General features: G+C 45.9%; 1 protein-coding gene across 4 annotated transcripts in view; it reads right to left on the bottom strand.

The window, feature by feature from the left end:
- LOC138489471 (zinc finger protein ZFP2-like) overlaps positions 1-21,238 on the bottom strand; it is a 456,038-nt gene that overhangs the window by 52,685 nt on the left and 382,115 nt on the right. For all 4 annotated transcript variants that reach the window (XM_069617207.1, XM_069617206.1, XM_069617204.1 and 1 more), the window contains one exon: positions 14,210-14,338. In XM_069617207.1, coding sequence (XP_069473308.1) covers positions 14,210-14,338 — 129 coding nt within the window. The remainder of the gene's footprint in view (positions 1-14,209; positions 14,339-21,238) is intronic.

Genomic DNA, 21,238 nt, shown 5'->3' with positions numbered 1-21,238 from the left:
ACTATTCTCCGCTCTGGTCCTACCCACTCGGCTGGATACACTCAATGCCTTCATCCATGCTGATCTTCTGCTCTCTACCCCTCTCTCCACCCCACTTTGCTGGGCTGACCACTCCCTCCTCTCCTCCCAACTGGGATCCCTCTGCCCTCTGACCGAACCTCCTCCAGTTCTGCCCGCCTCATTTGCAGAAATCCATCTGATGAATTGAGTTTCAGTTGCTGCATTCATATCCACCTTCATTTGTCTCCCTCCCCCTTGCTGACTCACCCACTAACTGCTCTCAGCAATCTCCATCTCGCTATCACTAACACTTTTGACATTCCTGCCCCTGTCATGAGGATCCACCTGAAACTTTTCACCAACTGCAATAATTGGTATGATTCTGCTCTAGCAGCCCTGAAACGCATGTGCAAAGCTACGGAACAGGAGTGGCAGACCTCGAGCTAATCCTCTGATAAACTAGCCTGTCGTCTACTCCAAAGGCAAAATGGTCTCTCCAGTCACTCCAAGAAGAGGGCTCACATTCAGGCCCTTGTTTCTGAAGCTTCTAACATGGCTGAACTCTTCAACATCTGTTGGGAACTAGTCAATCCACTCTGCGCGGCACTGGCCACCCACTTCACTGGTAAAACTCCAGACATCCTGACTTCTCTCTCTTCCTGGGTATTTCCACTCTTCTCTCAAGCACTCCCTTGTGCGGCCCCTCCTGAAAAAGCCTTCTGACAACCTCTTGTGCCCAACTAACTACCGCCCCATCTCTACGACTCTCTTCCTTGGGAAACTCCTGGAGAAGTTGGTCTTCCCCAACTAACCCAGCATACTGAGCTCGTTGGTCGCTTGCACGACCATCAATCTGGATTCTGAGCATTCAGAGGCATGAAAACTGCTCTCATAAACACCTGTGAAGAATTGCTCGCAACTCTTGATTCTTACTCGCCCACTGTTCACATTCTATTCAATCTCTCCTCTACCTTTAACACAATCAACCACTCCATCCTCATAAAGAGGCTCCATGATTCCCTTGGTATCTCTGGCCGGGCACTGGACTGGTTGCTCTTCCTCACGGACCATCCCTACCAGGTGATCCTGGGTTCCCTCTCCTCCCCCCACCTCTAACTCCACTTGTGGCGTTACGCAGGGCTCTATCCTCTCGCCTTAGCTCTTTAACATCTATATCGCCTCTATCGCTCACCTGATCTCCATCTTCTCCCCACACTTCCAGTGGTATGCAGATGACACCCAACTCTTTTTCAAACTCCCTGCTGCCTCTCTTCCTACTTCCTCTGTCATTCCTGATTGCCTGCCCGCCATCCAGTCTTGGTTCACCTCTAATGATCTCTGTCTCAATGCAAGCAAGACTGAGATCCTTCCTATGGGGACTCCTGCACCCTCTTTCCTCCATTCACTCTGGCCATCCTCTATGGGCTCTCCCCCCTCTCCTTTCTCTGAAGCCAGAAACCTTGGTGTCATCTTCGACTCCACTCTCTCTTTCATTCCTCACATCTTGGACCTTGCCAAGAAGGCCCATTTCCAACTTCACATCCTCAGAGGCATTCTCTCTTTTCTCACCTTTCCCCAGAATCTCAAGGTCTTCAGAACTCTGGTATTCTCCAGGCTGGGCTACTGCAAATGCCTCTTCCTTAATCTACCTTCCTCTTCTCGCTGCCCCCTCCAACTGATCCAGAACAGGGCTGCGAGTCCAGGGACCATATCTCTCCAGTCCTAAAATCTCTCCACTGGCTCCCGGTTGCTGCAAGGATCGAATTTTAATCCCCCTGTCTCCCCCATAAGTTTGTCTGGGGTCAGGGACCACACTAATGCAACTCACTCTCACCAAATACTCACCTTCCAGATCCCTCCGATCCTCTGTCTCCAACTCCCTGCTTGTCAAGTGCTTCTCTTAGCAGAGAACGGACAGCCAGTCTCTTTCCTCAGCTGGCTCCCTTCTCTGTAACAGCCTCCCTCTTTCTCTACGTCTTGAGCCAGATTACCTCAAGTTCCGCAAGCATCTGAAGACTTTCCTTTTCTCCTCCTTCCCTCTTTCCCTCCCGTGCTAAAGCCCTCAGTTGCTGGGTGGTCACCGCCTTGCACTAACCTGTTGCACTTACCTGTCACTTACCTGTTACCTTGCAACTGGGTCTCTGGCATTTTCCCATCTGCTGGACCCGCCAGCACTTACCCCCATCCCCGGTCCCCTCTCTGTCTCAGCACTTGCACACTCTGAATGTCACGAGGCCTAGTAATACCGCTGTTGTCATTTGCTTTTCATTGTCATTTTGTATTCCTTTGTCTGGTATTGTTCACTTGTTCCCTTCCCTTTTGACTTGGCGCTTTGAAACACAATTCTTGCTGTATAAGCGCCTTCAAATGCCCAATAAAATTAAAATAAATAAATACAGATATATAGTTAACTTGAGTGGCTTCACCTAGTTTTGAGGTGTCAGGCAATTGGTCATTCTGTGGGTCATTGTCACACATAAGAAACAAACAAAAAACATTTCTCGTTTCGGTGTCTGAGGCACCTGGTACAAATCCCAAAAATGTGATTTTATTTTCTTTCTCTCCTTTTGACCCCTCGCAGCTCCTCCTTACCCTATTAACTTCCCCCTCTGCCCCCCCCCCACATATATATGCGGTCAAATTCGGTATACCGTATTCAGTCTTTTTGGATTCAGTCTTTTTGCCCTCAAACATTTCTGCCCATACCAAGTTTCACACATGGGTTTGGTTTTTATGACATGTGTTAACAATTGTTGGTTGGTTTAGTTTATGGGTAACTTCACTTAACTTGGAATGTGAGGGGAATTAATTGTGCTTCAAAGAAAAACAAAATCTTCAACAAGTTATAGAGAACGAGGGTGGATGTTGCTGTCTTGCAAGAGGCCCATATATTAGAATGTGATCAGAATATGTTGCTAAATTCGAGATACACCCAAGTGCTATTGCGTTGCTATACTACCAGATCAAGGGGAGTTTGTATTTTATTCCGAAAGGAGTTAAATGTTGTGGTTCAGAATATTAATAAAGATATGGAGAGAAGATTTAAATTGGGTGATATTATCCTGGAGGTTTGATTTTACGGGCTGTGTGCACATGGTGCTGCTTTTTGGGGGATTTTTTCAATGCATCTGCAGAACATGGGTGGCGACCGCATGATTCTGGGGGGCGACCTCAATGACAGATTGGATCTGTTCGCATTTTGTAGATACCCAGGACAGAATGTACCGGATGGTTTGAGGAGTACAATCAATAGCTTTGATAGGGTAGATGTCTGGAGCGGTATGTTTCCAGATGGCAGGGAATTTACTTTTCAATCACCAGTACATGATTCCTACACAAGGTTGGACTATTTGTTTATGACTGATGCGTTGCTGGATGGGGCCACACGTGTGGATAGCCAGGAAAGGAACATTTCAGACCATGCAAGTGTTAGATTGAAGTTTACTGTATGGAAGATTAGTCAAGGTTACAGGAGGTGGAGATTGAATACATGTATTTTGAAAGATGAAACCGTAGGGGTTAGGAAATTACATTGATACGTTCTTCATTGGGCATCTGGATTCCGCAGATATAAGTATTGTCTGAGATTGCTTTAAGGCTGCAATGAGAGGGGAACTGTTAAGGCATCATGAAGCAAGACACAGACAACAGATGTAAAGTTTAAAATAAGATGGTTTATTAAATCAAGTGTCATGATGGTTGAGTGCCTAACTTGCTCTATGATAAAGTGGGATTTCCGTACCTGAACGAAACTAAGGAACGTCTGAGTCAGAAAGTTCAACTTAAAAGTCTGTCTGTGTCCAAACCCTATCTTTGCCCTCACAACTAAAGCTAAACAATGTGTAGCGAGGTCAATAATAAAAGAAATGGTGATTAACACAAAGTTCTCAGCTTCTTCCAGCTCCTAGGTTCCTCTTCAGCTCCCCTTCCCAAGTTCAAGATAGTCCACAAATATTTGAGGTTCCCTTCCCCAAGTTCAAGGCAATACAGTACCACAAAAACCTTGGGGTTCTATAAAGAAGGTTTGGTATCAAAGTAAGACAGACACAAGGGATCACAGTTCAAGGGTGTTTACTAAACTGTATAATGTGTGAGATAAACGCCTAATCTAGACCCGAATCTAAGATTGGAGCAAGCGTCGACCATCAAATAATAATAATACAGCTCTAGTAGTCTAGTAAAAAAAAGGGCCTATACTAAAAAACATATTGCCAATCCTTACCGCTATGCTACAGTATAGTGTGGGATAATGTTCACACGAAAAGATAGAAGTGTTCACAAAATGTTAATTTAGCATGTTATAGCCGGGGTCTCCCTTCCCCATGTTTTTTAGCACGGGGCAAGGCTGGACCGTTGAGCACAGCTCACTCCTGGGCTTCTCTACCACAAACTTACAGCTCCTTTTCTCCATATCAGGGTATTCTGTGCCCAAGTCTCTTCTCATGCGAAGACTCTTGCTTCAGAGGGCCTGATAAGCCAAAAACAATAAAAAAAAAGTTCCTTCTGTTAATCTTCACATGGGGTGATTACCCTTCACCCTTGGATCCCCCTCAGCCGGGCTCCGATCCTTTTCTCAGTAGTCAGCCTCCCTCTGTCAGGCTCAGACTAATCACTCACTGTGGTCATCCCTCAGTTGGGTTCATACGTGTCGTTGCAATGTAGTTCACTTGGCTTCTTCACAATGTGGGTTTCACTTCCTTTAGCTTTTCTCTTGACATCCTTCAGTCGCGATCACTACCGCCTTTCAATCGCAAACTCTTCATTTTTAATATTCAAAAGTTTCAATGTCATTTTAAACAACCATCTAGTTTTAGTTAGGTCCCACTCATCCGGGCTCAGACCTTCCCAAGCACTTGCCAATTTGAAACAGAGACTTTCGAAGGGTGGTCAAGTCTCGCTGGGTCACTCTGTTAGCCTATGGCAAGTGCGGGCTTCACAAAATAGCAGTTCGAACAGCGTTCCCCTCAGCCGGGCACAAACGCCTATTTCACAATTCTCTCAGTCGGGTTCACAATTTCACAATCGACAAAACCTCTGCAACATTTCAAGGACTTTCAATTGTACAAGGGGTTTGGCTTGACTTTTGTATCACAACCTTGAAACCTCACGCCAGCCTTCCCTATGGCCTTTTGGTACTTGTAGTTTCAATACTTTTGTAATTCCACATTCGCTTTGATCAGAAGAGGGGTACCAGCTGGAGATTTTTTCGAATGAGCGCCCATGTGGCACTGGACCACTATCTCTGGTACCAAGTTAGTTCACAAAAAGACCTGTGTCTATTAATCTTCTTACTGTTGCCACTGCAACCTTGAGCCTAACACAGTCTGACCCACTATCAGGTTCTTCCGACTCACCGGCTGTGCTGAACTGGTTGGCGTTTCTTTTGCCACTGGAGTCAAGGACAGTACCGCAATGGCAACGGTGTCTCCCCGCCCTGGCTATCAGTGCGGCTGGGATCCATGCACTGCTGACATCCGTCACACCATTCGCCAGCTGCGATTCCCGGTCTTATGTTTCCTTTGTCTGAGACTTTGCAGGTCTGTGTTGAAAAGGGCAAGGGCAACTCCCTCCTTGACTTCCTTTCAGGTATCGCTGCCATTCTCCTCCATTTGAACTGCCGTCCTGGAATAGCTGCTTCCTCATGCATTCGGCCTTGCTCGGCGTGGGCTCTCATGCTCAGCCTTTTATCCCTATGGGGAAGGGAAAGGGCAGCCAGGTGTGTGTAGTTGTCGGCAATTGCCTGGCTCTGCCTGACCCTTGTGTTGGGACATGTCAGGTAAACGGCTCTGGTATTAGTCTGTTGTCGCTCACAGTGGGAGAAAGGGTTTGTGTTGTAGAAGAGGGTGCGGGGGGTTGAGTTTCTAAGTATCCTACTGGGCATAAGGTGGAAAAGGTGTCATAAGGAAGGGGATAACCTGTCTCACCCTTCGGTGTCCCACTTCCACTCCCAGAAGACCCCTGATCGAGGTGATCCTCTTGCACTGGTCCACCCCCAGGAACTGGATCCAATAGTGATGGCCGTGTCCTGGCCAACTGGATGACAGATCCCGAGGACTAGTGAGTGAGACACCTTCAGGTATCTCACAGTTCTCTTCCCCAAGATTAAGGCGATACAGTTCAAAAGAAAGGAGCCCTGAGGCTCCGTCCTAAAGACAACATGGCAGTTCATCAAGTCTCGGGGTTTCCTTCACCAAAACATCAACGTAGCAACTTATACTGGTCTCAGTCTTTCAATTATTAACAACTCCAGGTCAACTGGACACTCCCTGTGGACTACATTAACAGTCCATTCACATTACTCTCTTGATTTGTTTCACCATGTCTTTGGTTTTCACAATTGAAGGTTCCCTGGTCTAGGCACAGTTGTCAGACCACACGGTCCCCCCATCACAAGTCACGCAACAAGGAACCTTAGGCTCTTCTACCAGCACAGGTTCTTCTGTATCTGCCCTGCGTATAGATTCACATTCACTTAGCTTCTTCTTATCTGCCTCTTGGCTTTATATGCAGTTTCACACTCTCCTTGCTTCTCCTCATTCGCCTCTTGGCAAACACACTATGTCACAAATCCTATGCTAGTCTTGGGCTGTGTTGCACTGTTTACTTTACGGTGGTCTTATCTCATTCCCCACCTTTCTATCATGCTCTTTCACCCTTGCGTTCGTATTTCATCTGTTGCTTTGAAAAGGGAGTTTTGCCATACACTTTCATTAACTCCTAGATTTGCTCTCAAAGTTTTCATTCTTGTCGGGATTCAATATGTATGCTTTTTTTTATCATTATTTCATTTGCCACTTGCCCATACCACCTGTAACTTTGGGTTGGTTCATTTGCACTCTGTGCAAGCTTTTCGGCTTACTCAGCATTCATTCGGGTTACATCCAGCCCCCTTGGAGTGTCCCGGTCTAAAGTGAGGATCTCTTCCACTTACCAGTCTCTGGCGGTCCTGTCCGGTAGCTGGCTGCGCTGGACTCCTGCTCCGCCTGCCAGCTCGCCTTGGATTGCGAGCCCCGCTCGCACTTCTGATGCCTCTCTGGGATTGCCGGCAGCTCTGGTCTGCTTATGTGGAACCTGTCGGCGGGTCGCTTTCTTTTTCCTTGCCCACAGCTTCAGCTGCGTTTCCTGAACCAAGGAGGCTCCCTAGCCCGAGGAATTCCTACAGCTCAACTTCTCCTGGGCTGCACAGCGTCCACGATCATCTGCCAACGTCCTGGCGTTGCTGCAGGGCCCAGCACTGCTGCCTGCTCCACACTGGCCTTCCTGTTGGTCTCTTTGCTGTTCTCTTGGTCTCCTCTTATACAACTGCAACCCCTTGACAGGTTGCAGGTATGAGCTTCTAATTATAATTGTCTGACCATAGCTATAGGGACATGCTGGACCTTCACAGAACCCTGCAGGCATCTTCTTCGTCCCAGAACTAGAGTGTTATAAGGAGATACTGGTGTTAACTACTCCTAGTTGCCTCTTCTTCGTCTCGGTACTGTGAAAGCACATATATAGGAGAATGAGGGGAGATGTTTGACAATAGCCCATAAAGGCTGGGGGAGGGTTAGGTTGTTCTTCGATAGGGAAAGGGGATACCATGTCTCACCTTGACCCTTTTCTTCTTCACCCTCTTTCTGGTGCTTCTAGAATGTTAATATCTCTGGGTAATATCCCATACCTGCCTCTGGGATCGAGGGTTTCCCCTGAAAGGGAAATGCGGAATGCCGCATCTAATTCCTAACCCCCATGGACCCTCCAGGTGATCCTCCCTCGCTTCTCTACCGCCAAGGTCGGGATCCAAAAGCAATGGCCTTTCCCTGGCCACCTGAAAAGAGGATCCAGGGGGAGTAGGAGTGAGGATACCCTGAGGTTTCCCACAGAGCTGATCAGTCAGACTGATCACACCAGGAAATAAAGTGTGGCAGAGATTAAACAGTTGGAAACTTCGCTGGCTATACTTCAGAGGCGTTATGCAATTGCAAAGGAAGATAATGATATGCTTGAGTTGGGTAGACTGAAGTAGTTGTTAAATTGTAAAATTGATCAACAAACGGAGACGGCACACATTTTGGCAGAATTGTGAAATAGGGGTTGGCTAGGAAGCTCAGGAGTTACTCGAATTTATCGGTTGTTAGAAATATTGTGGATGCTGATGGCGTGTCAGTTTTGACTAATTAAGAGATCTGAAGTTGCTTCAAATTGTATAATGAGTTTCTTTACTCTGAAACAATATTTCCTACACATTATGAGTTGGACTCATTCTTCACGAAGGTTGAACTACCAGTATTATCAGAGGCTAATTGTTTAAAGCTGGCGGAGGAGGGTTTTAGAGACTGAAATTACTGCCGCTATTACTCAGCTACAGGTGCACAAATCACCTGCCCTTGCCTGTGGAATTTTATCGAGATTTTTCAGAAAAGCTTTCTCCGATATTGTATAAATTCTATAATTATTTGCTGGGAAGGAGTGAATTATGCGTGAGTGTGAAGGAAGCTTAACTACACTAATCCCCAAGCCAGGCAAAGACCATACTAAGTGTGAGAATAATCACACAATTTCATTGCTGAATGCTAATATGAAAATTCTGATGAAAATCTATGAGAATAGGTTGAGTTGCTGTATTGGAGAATTGATCCACTTTTCTCAATCTGGATTTATTATTCAACGATATGGGTATGATAATATTAGGCCCCTTATCAACGCGATTTGAAATAAGTATGACAAATTGAAAAGCGCAATTGGCTTTTTGAGAGATTTATTTTGAAGAAGATGGGTTTTGGTGATCATTTTGCGAGTATGGTGATTGCCTACATAACGGAGCCAAGATCTGGGCCAATGGCAATATTTCTGAGGCATTTTGTTTATATAGAGGCACGAGACAGAGTTGCCCTTTGTCACTTTCTTTTCAATATTGCCTTTGAACCACTGATAACGCTTATTCATCAGGATGTGGTTATTAAAGGATTGAAGATGGGACCTGTCGAAATTAGGGTGTTGGCATATGCAGATGATTTAGTGGTTGCGCTTTACCAACCTCAGGTGTCAAGTCCACTTCTGAGGAATATTTTTAATGAAGTTGAGATGCCATAAGATTAATTGGTTGAAATGTGAAATGTTCCTGTTAACAAACAACAGTTCTATGACTGATTTTGAAGGATGGAATTGTAGGTGGTCAGATGAGAGAGTTACTAACTTGGGAATTATTTTGGTAAGAGATCTGAAAAAGATTTTTGAAGTTTATGTGGAAAGAGTGATTTCAGTCAGAAGGAAAGATGTTAAGTGGAAGAATATTTCTTGGATATATGGGGAAAGATTAGTGTGTTAAAGGTGACATTATTACCAAAAGTGTTATACGTTATTCAATCATTGCCCTTACCTTTCTCGAAACAGTTGCAGAATAAGATAGATAGAGTTTTCAAACGATTTTTAATGGGTTGGATAAGAACACTAAACACATTCTTCAGTATGTTTTAGCTCATGGTGTTGAATGTGGGGGTTTTGGATATCCAGATCTTGCAGAGTATTTCAGTGGTTTTGCCCTTAAGAAGGCTGCATTAGATTTTGAACAGACTCGTGTGGATAACCAATTTGGGTGACTATGGAGACTTGGGCAATAACTCCCTTCCGACTTGCAAGTGTTTATTCTATGTGGAAGATGCCAAGATCTGTTAATTTTGTGCCTACTATTTTAATGTTAATGTTGAAAGATATTTGTACCATGCACTATCACCACCGGAGTGGTCCCCTGGCGCTCTGGCAGCTCTGAAGAGAGAGGGCAGGGTGAGTTAGGGGGATTAAGCGGGAAAAGTGCAAGAGAGCAGTGATGTGCCGTTGGCAGCCTCAGCCCGGTTAACACAGTTCGCTGGACTTGGGGTGTTTTCCGGTCGGTAGCCGTCGTGCTCTGTTGTGCAAGCCTATGTGTGGTTTGTTTTGTTGTTGCGGTGTAGTGAGGTTTGTGTGGGTTGTTGTGCTATAGGGTTGTGGTTAGTTACAGTTTAAGAGGTGTATGTAGAGGGGTGAGATTGTTAGTGGATTGCTAATTGGCATCGCTGTCTAGAAGTGATGTGCTAAATTTCACGTTCTTTCTAGGTGTGGCGTGTGAACATCTCTGCATTTCTATCTAGATCCGGAGCGGGTTGATAGTCGCAATCGCTTCGATATATGATGCCTACCAATATTCACAACGATGTCTAAATTTGGCCCCTGCTCACCTTTGAAACATGTCTTTACATGAGGCAAGCAGGTGTTCGCAATTCCATCCAATCTGGCCTCGATAGCATTCCCGATGCAGTCCAGACGTGGCATTGGTCAACAAGCGCTACTCTATTCAGATGTGGCAATGGTCAGCATTCACAATCCTATCCAGCTGCTCAGGCCGGCTACCGCTCACAACCCCATGCCGGCTACCGCACATAAACCCAGCTACCATAAAGCAATCACATCAGCTGCTCACATATTGAGTGCACCCAAGCACCCTAGGATTCCCTTTTCTCTCGACTGACCTGGACTACGGTCCGAGAGGGCGTTCAACCCACAAGCGCTTTGAGGTCATACCAATGATATACAGAGCGCTATATAAATGCCAAATAACAGTCACCACCTCACCCTTGCAGGTTTTGTGCTTCTTGCCATCACTAACAGGCCCTAACCCCAAGTCACCGGCTCCAGGAACATATGCCCTGCGATGCTCCCTAGAAGCTCTCAGGTTTCCGGTTCATCCGCTGCAGGTCCCCGCTAATGGTCACCTGTGACCATATGCCCCAAATTGTTTGATAACAACATGACCTTCATGCTCCCTAAGGTGAGAGGTCACTCCCTCTTGCCCCATGAATAATGCTGTAGCTCTGTCATCTCCAAATCCAGTGTCCCCATATCACTACCAAAGACATATGTCCCAGATCTCCATGCTACTGCGTATATTCCCACTTCCAACAAATAGAACTCCCTGCCGACCCCTAACCCTACACCAAGGGATTTCCACTATACAAGTGACTCCCTGCTGACACCACATGCATCTTAAGGCCCAAAGACACTTGACTAGAGCCCTATACTACGTGTCCCTTTCCTCTAGACACCAAAGCTACCTGCCACGCTCCAACACCTAGTTAACATACACACCAGGGGAGCTCACCAACTCAGTGGGCGCCAGCAACGGTAGAGCCATGGACTCTCCATCCTTGCCCTCTTCGTCCACTTGGTCCGTCCAGCGGTGCTTCGAGTCGTAGTCGCCGATCGACATGGTTGCTGGATGGTTATGGACTATTAGAATGCCCAGTGTTGCGCTGCTTCCGTGGTTGAATGAGAAGGAGCAGATTATCTGGTTACATAAGGTGGTGTTATTGTGCAATAACCCGTCTCTTCAGTTAAATAACAAGATGTCGTATTGGAAGAGTGGGGTGTTGAAGGGTATAGTGGGTATAGGTGATGTTTTTGAAGCAGATCAGATTGTTAATTTTGAGAGATTACAGATGTAATATGGATTAGAGAGTAGGGACAGACTGAGGTTTAATGAATTGACGTCCTTCTTGTGTCAAAGGATGGATATGTCTACTATTCCTTTGGCTGATGGACCAGGGCTGTTTCACATCTATGACTGCCCACCCAGGATGATGTCAAATGTTCTTATACACATACCTGTTCGGTCGGAGGTTGCTGATGGTTAGGGACGTTTAAGGTCAAAATGGTCAGTTAAGTTGAACTCTGAATAGTCACAGTGTGAGTGGGAAAATATGTCTAAAGAAGCTACCCAGATGAAATTGGATCTTAAGGTCAGGTTGATTAGACAAACATGTTTATTTAGATTGTATTGACTCTGGAGAGACAGCAATTACTAGGGCTCTAGAATGATCATTATTGCTGGGGTTTTGGGGATGGAGGAGGGACCCTCCTTCACATGCTATGGGGATGTTCAAGGGTTACATTGTTCTGGAGAGAAGTCCTTGATCAGATTGAATATGTTGTGAATGAGATTTTGAGATGCCCATTACTGAGGCTGAGTAGATGTTGTAAGGGAGTGAACTATCATCTGAGAATGTGGGTTGTCCGAACGTTTGTGGTTGCACAAAAACAAATACTAAAAGTAGGGATCCAAGGAAAAAGCCACAAATACAAACTTGGCTGAGTGAGTTGGGTGTACTGTCCACGTATGAAAAGCTGATGTTTAGAAAAAGAGAGTGCTATGATGACATCTGGGCATCCTTCAATGAATTATATGGTGGCTCTAATGCGCTTGGCAATATGATTGTGCATGACTGGTTTTGAGTGTTGTGTGTTTCTTTGTGTGTTTCTTTGTGTGTGTTTTGTATTGTTTGTTTGTTGGGGTGGGATTATATTCATTATGTATTGATTTTGTTAAATTGTAGTTCCGAATATGCTCTATTCATTTATTTTGTAAATATGATTTATGCAATATTGTAGAACATTGCATTGACTGTATTCTACTGTTTACTACTTGTTTCTTGAAAATGTAAAGATTTAGAAAAGAAAGAATTCACAATGGTATCTTTGTCAGGATGACTTCACGGTGCTGCTGCCTCCACACCAATAACTTCACTTCTACTTGATTCACAATGAGATCAGTCACCTTTGTCTCACAGGACTCCACTTTGTTTAGGCTACTACAATGTTGCAGCCACTGACAACCAGATATACTACCACAGCTTCAGTGATTTGTACCTCTAGACAGTCTACAACAAGATATACTCTAAAGTACTTCAGCACCTTGAAGAAGGGAAGGCCCTCTTCCTCTGAATATCTCTCTTCAAAAGGAGCAGCCTCTTTGCCTCTCTTGTCGGTCTGCCACAATAACAACCTGGGTTTGCCTTTAAGACTCGCTTCTCTCTGGCATCCTCAAACTCTGGCAATTCAGGTTGTGTTAACTTCAAAATAGTCTTTAGAAGCAGCCAGTTCCCCTTCCCCAACTTTCTCAGCCCAAGCAATTACTCAGAAGCCATGGCGCCACTCTTAGCTTCAGGTAATGCATGCACAAGTGTATTTTAGGCCAATTAAACTATTAACTTCACAGTAACAGATTGCTTTTTAACTCTGACAAAGGCAGGTTTCACTTTTAATATGGGAAGGCTCTTGCTTGGGAAATGCTTGTTGTCTTCTACAAAAGTAGATGCACTTTAACTGCTTATATATGAAAAGGTATGCTGCCTTAAAGTAAAGAACAGGGTTCAGTCTTTCTTTAGGAATCATAATTAGGCACACGCGACCACTCTTTGATATAGTTTTCACAAGATAAAGGGTCTCATTATGAGAGGGGCGGTAAGGGGTTAACGGCGCCGGTAAAGGTGCTGGCGCCGTTAACATCTTACCGCCCCATTACGAGGTCCCCTTGCAGGACCCGCTCTAGACATCACACGCGAGTGAATAGGGAACTGAATACTGTTGCTGGCAATGGTCGCGCAAAGTATTAGAACGCCAGGCATCACTCACCAGATTCTTTAACACTTGATCTGTGGATCGCACTGCATCCACGACTCCATGACTTCTGCCACAATTTCTACGGCTTCTGGCTTCTTAGGGACCTGCACCCTACCTCTCTGAAGGTGTCTTCAGTCTGGCCACATGTTTATGGAGCCCCTTTCATTCCTGAGACCGATGGCTTGATAACTGCGCCTCGCCTCGGACTTCAACACGTTTGCTGCACAGCAACCATAGCAACTATACTATAGCTCACATTCCAGTCAAAGTTCCAGCTCCTTCCAATTGCCTGCACCTGAGGAGTCCTTGTATACCTCCCAGGATCTCTCAGGTGTGGGCTGTTAGGCTTAATTGCCTGACGACTGCAACTGGGCCAGGTTCCTGGGAGAAATCATCACTGATTCATCTAAGGTAGGACTGGCTCTTGATTCCTCCCTGTTAGGCTTTCCACCCCTGGCAGAGAGCGGTTTCCTTCCCCTTTTGACAAGGCCACGTTACTCCCCTGTCACATAGTCCTTTTTGAGATCACGCAGTAAAAATGTTGCAACAAAAAAAGGAGTTATTGCTTGAAACATGAGGTTGCAACCAAGCCTTGTAGTAAATTTGTCCATAAAGTGAAACAGCACAACATATTAAGTAAATATGATAAACACTTTCCTGACATAATTCTGAGGTGTGTACCATCCTCACGTTGTTTGCAATGCTTACTCTATGTAGTTCTGCTTTAGGAATTGAATCGAGGAGGCTGGTGGGGACTTGTGATGTATTGTGAGTTCGAGTAGTACACATACTGTACCTTTGCATCGACCAGAGCTGAGACAGACCTCCTTTCTCTCTCTTCCTTCTGAGTCCGGAGGGTGGATCAGGTGCAACTCTTCCTCTATCTTTACTATTATCAACTCTTCGGGATTGGTCATCACGTCACCTGTGATATAAAGCAAATATCCATGATTTACACCTTCAGAATATAAATATACTTCTGAATTTAGAGCCAGGCAACATCTGATCCTATCAGTGTCGCACTTACCTCTAGATGTTAGAACAAGCAATTGTCATAGTTATTGAATATCTGCAAGTGTGATCTTATGTTGACAAATAAAACAGGCAATATAGTAGCCCCCTAATACTCTTCTCCTAATGATTCCTCTCTCTGCCTTTCCCCATCACTCTCTCCTTCATTTGGTCTTTCTTTCCCACCTTTAGCTCCCATTATTTCTCCATTGAAAAGCAGCAAAAGCAAACATTGAAAACAAAAGGCCAGTTGAAAGTAGCCTGGGTTGACAGAAAGAATAAAACTACAACTAGCTGCACTCAATGCATCATATGCCGACCTAGGGCTGTCTCTCTTCTCTCTTGCTCTTGGTCTCTCTCCGTTTGGCCGAGTCATGTTGTCAGATGAGTGTCTGCTAGAGTTACCATAGCTGTAGCCGACAGCAACAGATATCTTAAGCGTTTAGGGTTTGCTGTGATTTTTATTAGTTAAAAAGTCAAATGTGAGCAGCAGGAAGAGAGACATTCCAAAGGAGGGATCAACCGGGTATTTGGTGACATGTCATCACATGTGTCCTACAGGAATGTTGCCACCACACTGAGGGTATATTATCTGTATGGGGGAGTTGAGAGGGATGCAGATAAGCTCAGCAGCAGTGGGGCGCTGGGGTTCTCAGAGACCTTCCAAGGGGTCAGGGGAGGAGCTTGCAGTGATCTACAACTGTGTTTGTTATTTTCTATATTTTGTTATTTTTACTGTACCAAATGCAAAGGTTCAGTAGCACTACTAACAAATCAGTGGCAAAAAAACAATATTGCATTTGTGCTCCAAGAACAAACAAATCATTGGTTTTAATCTGAGCGTGATCTTTTCCCAGAAGGAAAAAAAATTAGAAGACAAAATGGTTATTTAATTCTCCTAGTATTGTAAACCGGCCCTTTAAAATGCTTTACTGTATTCATTTCTAATTATCAGTTCCAGTACATACTGAATTCCTAAGAATGTTACACATGTCTTACGGATCAAGACACATTATCAAATTCTAGAATAGTCATATACATTATTTTCTGAGAGAAGCGTAATGGGTGGCCACCACGAATAACCACTCTAATGCCCCAGTAACCTTTCAAGGGTGTTTATTCTTAAGACAGACGGAATGGCTGTAGATTCTTAGAAGAGATCTCTTTGGGAAGTTGGCACTAGGGATGTTCCTCTCCCATTTCTTCCCTCAGTTTCCCCCTCTCCTTAGCCCAGGCGTCCTTAATGGGGATGTTAGTCACTATTGGATCAGGGATGCATATTTGTCTTTTGTCTAACTTGGTCTATTGGTGGTTTCCCTAAGGCGCCTTCTTCCACGCTGATCTCACGACTTGTCGTTCACACACTTTCTCACCTTACCCTTCTCTACCTTGGGTCCTAATTGGTTCTCCTCCCACCGTACTCCTGTGCCTCCACGTTCACACTCCACCTTTGTCACCTCCACCCAGATTTTATCACTCTCCTTACTCTTCTACTTCCAACTACTCCTGCCCCAACTACCGCCTCCACTACTATTTCCTTCCCTCCTCCTTACTACTGCTCCACCTTCTATTCAGACTATATTATTATCACAACTACTCTTGCTAACTGCTATCGCTATCACCCTCTAACACTGACTACTGCCCTCTGCTACCACCTGCCACTGTGTTCCTCCCACAGCTACCACTACTCCCAACTACTACGATTATTATTGTTCTTATTATGGTATTTAATGAGCATGGACCTCGCTTTGAGAAGCAACAGAGCCCTTTTACAGAGGTATATAACAGTACAGATGCATAACTGAGCGCTTTCTGCTACCTTCTACCACCACTACCTCCTACTATGTCACTATTCAATGCACTCCTTTGTGATGAATCTTCAGATGTCTGCCCTTTTTTCCTAGTGGGAGCCCCTTCCAATGTGGCCAGGGAGGTGAGGCTGCTACATGATCGTCTCCCTAGGGGTAGTACTCAGCGGGAGGATCTCATCGATGGGAGGCCCCCCTGTTGGATTAGGGATGACCATCAGGAGAGATTGTGCTCTCCCCGCTCATCACCTGACACTAGACACCCTTCCCACAAACCGAAGAACATCCCCTTCCCAAATAGGCTCATGAGTTGTGGTCACCCTGCCATTTCCCTGGAAAGTACTGGGACGAGGAAGAATAGGAGTCACCAAAGTGAAGATCCCTTTTCCAGTACTGTGACGAGGAAGACCCCTAATGGCTTAATGGATCACAAGGGAGTCCGAAGATTAGTACTGTGACGAGGGAGATGCACAGAAGCATGAGGATCACACTTGAAAACCACAATGAACAGTCTAGCGGTTATTAGTTTCCAATTAGTCCATCTAGAGTAGAAATAGAAGATAGAAACCAGGAGGTGTTGTCAAGCCTTGCCTGGATGTGCAGGAAGCCGGAATCCTGTGCTGGACCGAAGGGGCTGTGGACCACTGTAGTGCCCAGCGAGGGGGATCCCTTGACCCCCAGCCGCCTGTGGGGAACAGAGGGAAGCTGGAGTCTCCCTCACTGGGGAAACAAGAAGACAGGCGTGCCTCCCAAAAATGGGGGTGGGAACTCTTGAGCGCCTGCAGGGTGGAAGGGACTCAGGGAAATAGGAAACTCCCTAACTAGAAGAGATCAGCTGGGTAGTGTGAGACACCTGAAGGTGTCTCACCCGCTAGTCCCCGGGGATCTGTCATCCAGGCGGCCAAGAAATGGGCCATCACCTTTGGATCCAGTTCCTGGGGGTGGACCAGTGCGGGAGGATCACCTGGATGGGGGGTCTTCAGAGAGAGGAAGTGGGACACCAGATGGCGAGACACGGCATCCCCTTCCCTATAACACCTCAACCCCATCCTACCATTGAGGATATGTAGGGACTCAACTCCCTAGCCCATTTTCTGACACAAACACTTTCTCACAGACAACTCACTGTGAGGGAAAACGGACTAACACCTGATCTGTATACCTGACATGTCCCACTACAGTGGTCAGGCAGGGTCAGGCAATTACTGAGTATTACACACACACACCTGACTTCCATCAGACTTCCCACACAGATAAAAGGCGGAGCATGATGAGGAAGGCAAAGCACACGAGGAAGCAGCAGTTACAAGATGGCAGTATAATACGAGGTGGAAGACGGCGAGGCCAAAGAGGATTGCAAGGAGTAAAGAGCCCTTGACCTTTTCACTGAAAGACCGTATCTTTCATGAGCCTTTGAGAATAGGAAACATGTGACCTGGAATTAAAGCTGAAGAATCATGCATTATGTGTCGGAGGTAGCCAGGGATCACCTGCGTTGATAGTCAAGGCGAGGAGAGCCGTTTGCCGCCGTGGTAATGTCAATGGCTCCTACAACAAAGAAGCACCAGTGAAGGCAGCACAGCCGGTGAGTCAGGGAGACTGTTACCAGACCGGTCTGTGTGGAAACCAAGGTTGCAAGCAGCAATATTGTATAAAGAAAATTGAAGAAAACAGCGTAAGAAGTTGTGGTAAGCATTGCAAATATAATTAAAAGAGCAGATGAGTGACTGAACTTTGAAGCTAAGATACGATATCGTAGACAGAGTGGTCTGGCATCACGTGGGTGCTCATTCACACGTCTCCGTTAGATATTCAAGGTAACTAACGCTATAAGAAAAGGAATTGTGAAATCGAAGTGGTCCTGAAACGGGTCAAGCCAAACCCCATGCACATTCAAAAGTCTTCGATACTTGATGTAAAAGTGACATTGTGTCAAGGAGTTCCCCCCCTTCTCACCTGAGTCCGTTCTTTACTCGTGTCCTTGGTCGATGCCTTCTTGCGGATGGACCGGGTCTTGAAGAAGGCTGCCCCATTCTCTTTCGAATCCAGAATGCTTTCAGTTTCCAGGACGCCGAATCCAGGAATCCAGGAGGCAGTGGAAGCACGCTAGCCAGGAATCCAGGAGGTAAGTAGAAGGGGGAGGACTAGGAAGGGATAGCGGGATTGGAAAAAGGAGAAGAACCGCGAGCTATGGAGCACACGTCTGGTCGCTACTTCGCAATAGCATTGAGACGCGCGGAGCCACGGAAGGCGTGGTCTATTAGTAGAAAAGGCTATGTCCAGAGCATGGAGCGAGAAGGGATACGCTGGACGGCCATGTTGGGAGTATTAATGAGTGCAAGCCCGCTGTGACAGGGACCAAGAAGCCCAAAAGGGGCACACTCTGTGATTCATGACACATTGGTCCAAGCCCGGCTGAGGGAGACTAATTGTGTTAAAGGGATCTGAGCCCAGCTGAGGGGCATCCAGGGTGAATAGTGAATCTGCTAAATTGAATACTTGTGAGAATCTAAAGAGGAAAGGAACTTTTTGTTTTACATCAAGCCCTCGAGGTGAAGAGACTTTGAGAGCAAGGAGACTTGTGCGTCGAAGGCGCTAATGCAATTGCTTGAACTGTATCTTCGTGCTAAAGAAGCCAGAGATTGTGCTATCCTCGAGTGAACCTCTTGTCCAGTGCTGAAAACACGGGGAAGGGAGGCCAACGACCCGAACATCCTGACATATCATTTTGAACACTTCTTTCTTTTCCATAACCTTGTTTCCCACACTATTTGTATTTAGAGGTAATGATTGGCAATTGTTTTTTTGTAACATAGGCCTTTTATTTTTTCAAGACACGACTAGGACTGTTATTATTATTATTTGATGGTCGTAGCTTGCTTCGATCTGTAGATTTAGGATTAGATAGGCGTTTATCACACCCTGGTTGAAGTTCAATAAACACCCTTGAACTGTGGTCCCTTGTGTCTATCTTACTGTTGATGCCATGCCTTTCTTGCAGTAGCTGCCAAGAGAAGACTGTGAGAGCCCAGGGGAAACAGCAGAATCTTACCGGTGTTGCCGAGGACCGGAACCCTCACGGACCAAGTGCAAAGGTATGAGGAGGGGGACCGGAAAGGCAGAGGAGACCCCAGAGGCTGTGGTCAGAAGGGGGTGAAAGAGCACCCCAAAAAGACAGAGGCCTGGCAAGATAGTGATCCAGGCCCAGTCAAGCTGCAATACGGTTGTAAGAAGGTTCGGGGACCATAACATTATGAAACCAAGAGAATTATGTACACGAGAGAATGCCTGGCAGGCTAGTGAACCGGTCCTAAGCACTGGTACTGTTTGTAAGAATCCCGAGAAGCCAAGAGAGGAGAGTTATCTTCTTGGAACTGTGAACTTTGCGGAGACCTAGAACTTTATATCTGCCTTTTTGAGGAGACCTGAAACCTTGAGAAGGAAGCCACTCACACAGGCAAGGTTCCCACATACAAATGAACATTGTCCAGAGGAAGGGAGTCAATCCTCTGGAAGAGAGAACCCCTTTACCCCTTATTATTTGCTATAAGTGTGAGGGTTGGAAATAGGCGTTTGACATAGGATGTTGGACTATTTTAATTTCGACTGGGCATCCAGGCAGGGTCCTTAGTCTTTTTGTTGAGGTATGGTTTCATATTCTTATGTCTCCCCCACCACCTAAAAGTACACTGCCAGAGCCGGGCTCATTACTTCAACAATTAATCAAAATAAGTGCGGGGTTCTAGGGCACCACAACCCGCCAAGCAATGTAGCCACTACACTGGTTGGAAATCAGAATGGGCACAACATGTCACCTTCCAGCTGATAGCGAAATTCCCTAGGCACAGGAGAGGCCCCCCCATCAAGAACACGCCACACCAGAGGTGTGCAGCTTCGCTCTGATGCGGGCATGCTACTCCATGCCTCAGGCAGTGGCCCATTGAGATGGATCATTGCAGGTAACGACCCTGGCAGGATGGGACCACTCACACCCCTTGTGCCGATCCACAGCATCTCCACAGTACCCCAGTCTGCGCAGTAAGCAACACCAGAGTCACCCGGACATGAATGTGCCAGGCATTCGCTCCTGTGGCACAGTTCACTGGGGCAGCCAAAAGCAAATCACCTCGGGCACCTACAAACCTCAGGGCCCTAAGGCCCGGGGCCATAAACATGTTTTGACACAGGATCCAGAAGTGTTCTACCTGCGGCTATATGTAGTTCATCAAGGCACTGCCATCTTTCTCAGGCTCATGAATGCACTCCCAGGTTGGGGGGGGGGACTTGTGATCTATTTTGAATTTGAACAGCACAGATAATCATGCTAGCCATATTTGTGACTGGAGGAGCAGTGAAGTTGGTGTGATGTTTCAATGTTTTATGTATCCAGCGTAGTTAATGAGAATGGGATTTGTGTTACTTTAAGAGTTACTTTAAGTGTTATTTTGTGTTTAAGTTGATACATTTTAGATTTGCACGTGCGCCACTAGATAAATGTCAAAATCGCCAATGAAATATAAACACAATCTAGGTTTGGTGTGCTACAAAGTGCCTAGAAGGTGGGCAACTTAAAGCGCATACAAGGAAGGGGACTTGTCACGAAAAACCCACTGTGAAGAAGACACACTAATTATTAAACATGCATTCACTGATATACACACATGGGGAATATACAAATCCATATTCAGTATGCTCCTTTTATACATTGGTTAAACTCTGCACTCAGGGTTGCGAGGTGAATTCTGAGTGACTGGGAAAAACTGGTTTCACAGGTTTGGAAGCTGAAGCAGTGGTAATGATTAACCAAGCAGGTGGTCAACCAACAAGCCGGCCATGGTTTTTATGGCTTGGTAGTATCGCGGAAGGAAGATGCAATCTTTTAAGGGCATGGGAGCTTGTTATTTATTACTTTTTGACAAGCAATAAACGTCAGGTGTAGAGATGCCCAAGGCCAGAGTGACCGATACTTCATGGGCTTCGATTGTTTTTCAGGATGTGACCAGAGG

The sequence above is a fragment of the Ambystoma mexicanum genome, chromosome 9 (genome assembly GCF_040938575.1).
Source record: "Ambystoma mexicanum isolate Mex_15411 chromosome 9, UKY_AmexF1_1, whole genome shotgun sequence".
NCBI lineage: Eukaryota > Metazoa > Chordata > Amphibia > Caudata > Ambystomatidae > Ambystoma > Ambystoma mexicanum.
The sequence above is the reverse complement of the archived record's forward strand: the minus strand, read 5'-3'. Positions and strand labels throughout refer to the sequence as shown.